We start from the raw sequence: 8,028 nt of genomic DNA on the forward strand, positions 1-8,028 counted from the left end.
GCCGGGCTGCGCGCGAGACGAGAGTTGGAGAGGGCGGAGCAGGAGCCGGGCATCCCCGCGCACCGGCTCTAGCCAGGCTCCCGGCGCGGGCCTCGGAAAGCGCGTGGAGGCGAGCAGCCCGTCGCTCCAGCCGGCCACCCCGTGCCTCGGCGGCCGCCCGGCCACCATGATGCAGATCTGCGACACCTACAACCAGAAGCACTCGCTCTTTAATGCCATGAACCGCTTCATCGGCGCGGTGAACAACATGGACCAGACGGTGATGGTGCCCAGCCTGCTGCGCGACGTGCCCCTGGCCGAGCCCGGGCTGGACAGCGATGTCGGCGTGGAGGTGGGAGGCAGTGGCGGCTGCCTGGAGGAGCGCACGCCCCCGGCCCCCGGCCCGGGCAGCGCCAATGGCAGCTTTTTCGCGCCCTCCCGGGACATGTACAGCCACTACGTGCTGCTCAAGTCCATCCGCAACGACATCGAGTGGGGGGTCCTGCACCAGCCGCCGCCGCCGGCGGCAGGGAGTGAAGAGAGCAACGCCTGGAAGTCCAAGGACATCCTGGTGGACCTGAGCCACCTGGAGGGCGCGGAAGCCGGCGAGGAGGACCTGGAACAGCAGTTCCACTACCACCTGCGCGGGCTGCACACTGTTCTCTCCAAACTCACGCGCAAAGCCAACATCCTCACCAACAGATACAAGCAGGAGATCGGCTTCAGCAATTGGGGCCACTGAGGCGGGACGCCCCCGCCTGTCCAGCACCCTTACCGGCCCCATCTCTCACCCTCTTTCCCTCAAAGCTGTTTTCTTTCTGGCTGTAGGGCGCGAAGGGCTTGGGAGGACTGCAAAGTTAGGCTGGGGGGAGGGTGCTGCGTTATGTGCAGGGGGCGCGGCGGGGCCGCCTGGAGGAAGGGGCCTCTTTGGGAAGAGAAGAGGAAGGTGGTGATGGGAGTCCGGGTTGGGGGGTCAAAGACCTTCCCATCCCCCGCCAGCGGGTTGGGGGAGACTGTGTTTTACGTTAGTGGGAATGGGACTGGGTGACGCCCTGCATTCAGCCTGTGCCTTTCTTGGAGTTTCTTTTCTGTTCTTTCTGGGGGAGACGAGTGGAGAAGGGGCCTTGCCGGGCGCGGCGCGGGGTTGCCACACTTGGGAGCGCCGCCCCAGAGCCGGGCGCTGGGGAAGGCGGGGCACGCAGCCTCGGCCCGCCCTGCCCTGCCGTTGGGCTGCTAGAGGCCGCGGCGTTGCTAGGATTGCATCAGTTTTCCTGTTTGCACTATTTCTTCAGCGGCCCTGTCTTAAAGTATTTCGACTCTCCTTGTTCTGAAACTTCGGCGATTCCATTGTGATAAGCGCACAAACAGCACTGTCTGTCGGTAACCGGTACTAGGTGATTAATGATTTTCTGTTACACTGTACAGTTGTCCTGTGGCACCCCCTGCCCCCTCGGTTCCCAGCCCTCCCCGCCCCCACCCTAGTGTGTGTTAGCTGGCACCGCGCCAGCTTGTACGAAGCTTGCCGCTCAGCCAGTGAAAATAATAATGTTATTATGAGAAAGTGGACTTATCCGAAATGGAGCCAACTGACATTCTATCCGTGTTGTACGTAGAATGATGAAGGGTTCCACTGTTGTTATATGTCTTAAATTTATTTAAAACGTTTTTTAATCCAGATGTAGACTATATTCTAAAATAAAGAAAGCAAATGTGTTAACGAAACTACAAAAGTTTGTTGCTTTTTCATCTGCCCGCCAATGGCCTTGTAGTGAAATAAAAATAAATTCAATTTATTTATTTATTTTTTTTTTAGCAAAAGTAAACTTAATTTCCTCTCTGGTATTCCAGAGTGGTGGCTAATCGGCTCTGTAAGTATTCAGTTTGGTTTGGGAAGTAGCTACCAACAAGATTCACTTCCAAGCTTTTGACTTGTAATTCAGGGCCCCGAGAGGCCCATAACACCTCAAGAAGAAGTTCATAGATATTCAAAGTATCTGGGAAGGTACATATATTTTTCAACCCCCTCGACCCGCTTTGTGCAGTGCTTAAACATTTTAAGAAGCCCAAGCGCAGACTGAAGTGTTTAGAGGCGAGTAAACTAATTTCAGAGGCAGAAATTTCACTTGGCTGCTGAGAAGTGAAAAATCAGAAAAGAAACACCAGCTCATACTCGTGCACGCACCATGCAGGTCTTTATTTACAAACTTTCCTGTCGATCTTAGGAGGTACTGAAATGTGCTGTAACTGCGCCGCGGCCTCTTTTCACTAGTTCCCAGGGCAGTGCTAAGTTTCACTACATAGTGCCCAGCAATACTTGGAGCTTTCCGATGAGCCAGCCTGCAGGCGTGGACAGCAGATCTGAGCAAGGCTGCGGGAGGGACCCTGGGGACCACCTCTTAGAAGCCATGATGATGCTTTCCTGGGATGATGCTTTGCATTTCCTTCCTTCCTTCCTTCCTTCCTTCCTTCCTTCCTTCCTTCCTTCCTTCCTTCCTTCCTTCCTTTCTTTCTTTCTTTCTTTCTTTCTTTCTTTCTTTCTTTCTTTCTTTCTTTCTTCTTCCTTTCTTTTGGGGGGATTAAGGGTCTGGGTCAACTTCAGTTTTTAATCTTGAGCCTGAATTTAAAATACATAGAATCTTGCAGTACAAACAAAACGTTTTCTGTAGTGGGGGCCGCTCAAGTCTATTATCAGCTTTCAGCAGCCTTGAAAAAATGGGAAAGTGTCAAGCCTGCCTTTGCCAGAGAAAGTTAATCATTAATATGTAAAGATACGGGGGACCAGCACCCCAGGCAAGGTATACAGCCTCTGGCTTTGTATTCCCTTGAAAATATCAAAGTGCAAAGCAACAAATAAAGGAAAGAAACTACAGAAGCCACTGGTGGAAAGAAACACCAAGACTTTGGAACCAGAAAGTGGTGTGTTCAAATCCTCCTGTTACTACTTATTAACTAGGAGTATTTAATCATCCACGCTTGTTGCCACATTTGAAATTAGGGATACTAATAACACAATGTGTACTTTGTGGAGTTGCAGTGAGGATTACGTAAGATGATATGTTGAATGCCTGGCTCGAAGTTTCTTTAGGGATGGCTGAAGGGAGACTTCCAGCTGTCTCTCTTGCTCTAAATGTAGGTTCGTGTCCCCCTGGACCCCCTCGCCTCTCCAAGAGTGTGTGAAGCATGGAGAACATACTTTGCGTCACATCCCTAAAACAGCACGTCAACTCTCCTTTCTCAGTCTCCAGGGAGAACCTGAATTCAAAGCAAAAAGGCGTAGATAATATGCCGGGATTTTAGGAGGTGCTAACTACAAGTTGTTTTCAGAATATTCTTTTGGTATATAGAACACAGATAACCAAACCAAACTGTAAGTTTTATCAATTTTAACTTTATTTTGGAAAATAGTATTTCATATAAGGGTATTTTTATACGTAAGTAGTGATTCTGCGCTAGGCATCATAACGATCACTGTTAAAGAGGATTGGGTTTTTTGTGTGTGTCTGTGAACCAGTAAGGTTTCCCAGGCTCAATAACTACTAGCCCACTGATAGTAACTACTGTTTTGTTCAAGATCAGTTGATCAGACAAAGCAAGGCCAAATCCGCAACAGATTGATCCAGTATAACTTCTCAAGCTATTTAACATTAAAGCAAACGTTTTTTTAATGTTTACTTTTTGAGTGAGAGGAAGACAGACCACGAGTGGGGGAGGGGCAGAGAGAGAGGGAGACACAGAATCGGAAGCAGGCTTCAGGCTCTGACCCGTCAGCACAGAGCCCAATGCAGGACTCGAACCCAGGAACTGTGAGATCCATGAACCTGAGCTGAAGTCGGACATTGGAGCCACCCAGGCGCCTCAACTTCTCAAGCTATTTAAATTCGGCTTGAATTCTGAGGTAAACTGATCGAGTGACTTTATTTTCAGAAGGTCTTTCCTGAGGAAGCTCCAATACTTGGTAGATTTTTTAAGTTGCAAATAACGGGTAGCAGCTCCCTCAAAGAGATCATGGATGTCTGCTAGCGCCTTCTCTGTGGCGGTTTGTGACCACAGGGAAGGCGCAGGCAGATGAACCAGGCAAAACGGACCAGCTCAGATCGGAATTGATGACACTCCAGATATTTACCTTTGACGAGATTTTTCTCCATCAAAATCTCACACCAAAGCCTTCGAGAAGGCCTGCTTTTGCCTCTAAAAAACAGCTTTCTGCTTTGCTCACGTGGGATCTTTCATGTTTTACATTTACATAGCGTTCCTTAGTGGTCTGGCCTCATTTACTCTTTCTCTGAACTTGAACCCAATTGTTGGAAAGCAGCTGGGATTATGATTGTTTGGATCAACGTGAAAACTAGCCTAGGGTCAACAATTTCTTTTTTTTTTTTTCATGTTAACACTTTATTTTATTTTTTTTCATAATATTTTATTGTCAAATTGTTTTCCATACAGAATTTCTTAAAAAACAACAGTCGTCATTTGCGCATGCCTCATCATTTCCCCTTATTTTTAGTTGCTGAGCAAAAATCATTTGGGCAATAGTGTCTCCCTGGGTCCTCCCCCTGCCTTCTCCCCTGAGTCTCTGGTTCTTGTTGCAAATTGGACACAGTTCTGGTGGATCGAGGGCTCAAATCTCACATACCTTTATTTTTACTCATATTTTTTTAATGATTTATTTATTTTTGAGGGAGACGGAGACAGTGTGAGCGGGGGAGGGGCAGAGAGAAAGGGAGACACAGAATCCAAAGCAAGCTCCAGGCTCTGCGGTATCTGCAGACCCCAATGTGGGGTTCGAACCCATGAATCGTAAGCCCAACGGACTCAGCCACCCAGGCACCCCTACATACCATTTATTTAAAAAAAGGTAACTATCTTTTTATTTGACATCTAGTACATGGATGCCAACCATTATGTCCTTGTGTGATTTATTTTGAAGAGTTTCGAATGAAATGATGACAGAAGGAAGGTTTTTCCCTAAATTTTACCTCCAACAGATAAAAATAATCTGGACCAGAAGCTCATGAAGACTTGAAACATGTGGACTATTGGAGTGGTCTCTTAAAATTAATAATTAGTCTTTTTAAAATTTCAAACTTTGTGTAGTTTCTGATCAAGGCTAAATTGCTTTAATTATCAAAATAATTTAAACTTAAAGTTATTTATTTTTTCTTGTAAGGTCAGGTCTGATTTTTTTTTTTTTTTTTTTTTTTTTTAGTAACTCGGGGAAATTTAAAGGTTGTTCCTGAGTTACTCTAAACACCTTATTACATCTCCAGTTAGTTCATTTGGAACTGTGTAGAACTTTCTGGTAAGTGGTGGAAATAATGATAGTATATTACCGGTAAGCATTTTTGTATCTGGAAGCCAATATCATCCTTTGTCTCATGCAACCAGGGCTCCTTCCCTGGGTCCCCCATTTTAGAGCGTCCCCATGTTGGTCTCTGTACGGCCTGTGACTCCCTGAGGCCAGGAGGCCTCAGAGCCAAGGGCATGCCCAGAGCTTGTGTGCTCCTCTTTCTAGACCACCTGGGGGACCTGGGGTCCCAGAGTTCCTCATCCAAATGGCCCTGAGCCCATTCCAGGGACTTCCTAGACCCTTGTCCTGAGTTTATTCTCCTGATGGTGGACATGCTTGGATGACGGACGGGGCTTGGATGCAAACTGGATGGTTCAAGGATGGAGCTGGAACGGGGAAAGATAAGGGGACGGAATGGAGACGGGAGGGCCCCCTGGGTTTCAAAGGGTTTGAAAGGCTACGGAAAGGAAATAAGATGTGAAAGCAGCTCAAGCCTTAAAATCCCTTGCAGTGTTGGCAACTGAGGATTCTAGGTTTTTCTCCATGTTGCCCACATTCCTCAGGAGTCTCCCTGCTCCATTGAAAGAATGTTATTTAATTAATGAAATGTTGGTTAAGGGAAAGGAAAAGCACATCTGTACACAGAGCTTTTCCAGCTGCTTGCTATTCAGGGCTTGAATGGTGCTGATTACAGCAAATACCCAAATGGATACGCCCTCCATACAAACCGTGAAGATTTCGCCTCTTCATATTTTCTTTCATCTGTTGTTGTTGTTGTTGTTGTTGTTGTTAATTACTGCGTTAGCTGTTTTCTCTTTAATGTCAAAAGCCTTGGTCAAGTTAAAGCAGAAAACTAATAGTTGTGCATCTGTCTAAACAAGACCCACTGAAACCACAAGTGTCTCATCAGCCCTTCCTGTTTTGGCATTCTCTGTATTCAGGGGAACGTTCTCGGGTTTTGTTTTTTTTTTTGACCTTCCAATTCTTTTTCTTATATTTGACTACTTCTTTGTCTATTGTTTCAGAATGCTTTGCCTAGCAGTTCTAAAGTACATCTGCCGGTGTGCCCTACTTCAATAAGCCCAAACTGGTAAGAATTTTGCCTGGAGAAAGTTTTTTTTGTATCATTTAGTTAAGACCAGGGTTATAGACGGCAACTTTCTGTCTGTCCTTGGATTGTCTGGAGAAAGTGCTTTCGAGCACAGTAGAGAAGACTGCGAAATTACTCGCAAAACGCGGAGCTCGGAGCCCAGCTCTTTATTTTAGCTAAATAAACAATTTTGGGGGTGGGGTGTTTTCTAGACTCTGTTTTACTTTTCAATTCCAATGTGCGCTTTTATCAACGAACGTTCAGTTAACAGGATGAAACCGAACATGATTCATTTGATGTTTTCAAAGGTAGAAACTAACTTTGTAGTTTTTTTTTTTTTTTTTTTACCTTTTGAATACCACACTGCTGAGGTAAAGAATGTTGTAGCTTGTGGGTGAGCTCAACAGGGCCAATTAAAACCTCACTGCTCTTCCACCATGTTGAAATACCTGACAGAACTTGCTGTGTCCTTGGATAATGGCATGGTTTTTTTTTTTCTTCTTAGCAGACATCTAATTGAGGAGATTTCCTGTTTGGTAGTCAAGCAAAGATGAAAACGAAAGTGCCACATTGTTGGTTGTGACCAAGGTATTTAAAATGTTCCAGTCGTTCACAATGGGATAATCATTTTAAGCCCTGCTTTTTTTTTTTTTAATGAAACATGTGCGTTGTGAAAGAACACGTGTGTGTACTATAGCAGCCAAACTATGTGTAGAATGCGGCGTGCGGTTAGTGTGCCGTGGTCATTCAAAACAAGCTGTAGTATTTCGTGACATCTAACTGACATTGCAGCCTGTAACTCATTGATGCTTTGAGGGTATAATTTAGTTTCTGTTGTGATAAGTACTTGCTGACAGTTTCCTCATAGCTTAAATGTTTGCAGGGAGAATGCCAGAAATTTAGAGATTTCCCCCAAGTGTTGGGGGCTGGGAGGAATCTTGACACTAATCTCCCATTCCAACCAGTGGGTTTGAAAGCACAGGAAAAGGCCGACTCCATGGAACCAGTTTGGCCTAAGTAGAAACAGGGAGGTGCCAAGACAAGCCTGCCGAATTGAGTCTTTCCAAATTTACCAGATCTCACCGTACCATTCCTGGGTCAGCGTGATAAGGGCAGTGATGGAGAAAGACAATGTGTGTTTCGGGTCACTACCACCCCTTGGAAGCCTGAGTGGGGAAGCAATCCTTCTCTCTTTTTAAAATTTATTTTTATTTTTATTTATTTGTGGTTCTTAAAGATTTTTAAAAACAATTTCTTTCAGTTTATTTATTCATTTTGAGAGAGGGAGAGAGAATGCGAGCAGGGGAGGGGCAGAGAGCGAGAGAAAGAGAATCCTAAACAGGCTCTGCAGGGTCCGCACAGAGCCAGATGTGGGGCTCGAACTCACGAACTGTGAGATCATGACCTGAGCCGGAGGCAAGAGTCGGACACTTAATCGACTGAGCCACCCAGGTGCCCCTCGTTTTCTTTGGATTGAAGGTTGGCACCTTTTTCTCTGACTAGAGAGGCAGCAAATATTAGGTTGAAGCATATGAAATTGTCATTTTTGCCAGTGTAAAATGGCCGAACAATCCCCCGATTCCAGCAATGAGATGCCCCTCCGTGGATGTGCTGTCACCGTTTCCTATCACCTTAGGAAACTATGGTTTGCCAACTCATGGTTGGCCTTATT

At 46.0% G+C, this 8,028-nt stretch overlaps 1 protein-coding gene across 1 annotated transcript; it reads left to right on the forward strand.

Annotated features, from left to right (window-relative positions):
• Window positions 1-6: 6 nt before the first annotated feature.
• On the forward strand, window positions 7-1,772 carry MID1IP1 (MID1 interacting protein 1). Its single transcript, XM_029929978.1, has one exon. The coding sequence runs from the start codon at window positions 167-169 to the stop codon at window positions 719-721; it is 555 nt and encodes a 184-aa protein (XP_029785838.1). The 5' UTR covers window positions 7-166; the 3' UTR covers window positions 722-1,772.
• Window positions 1,773-8,028: the final 6,256 nt, after the last annotated feature.

Source organism: Suricata suricatta, chromosome X, assembly GCF_006229205.1.
Source record: "Suricata suricatta isolate VVHF042 chromosome X, meerkat_22Aug2017_6uvM2_HiC, whole genome shotgun sequence".
Classification (NCBI taxonomy): Eukaryota; Metazoa; Chordata; class Mammalia; order Carnivora; family Herpestidae; genus Suricata; species Suricata suricatta.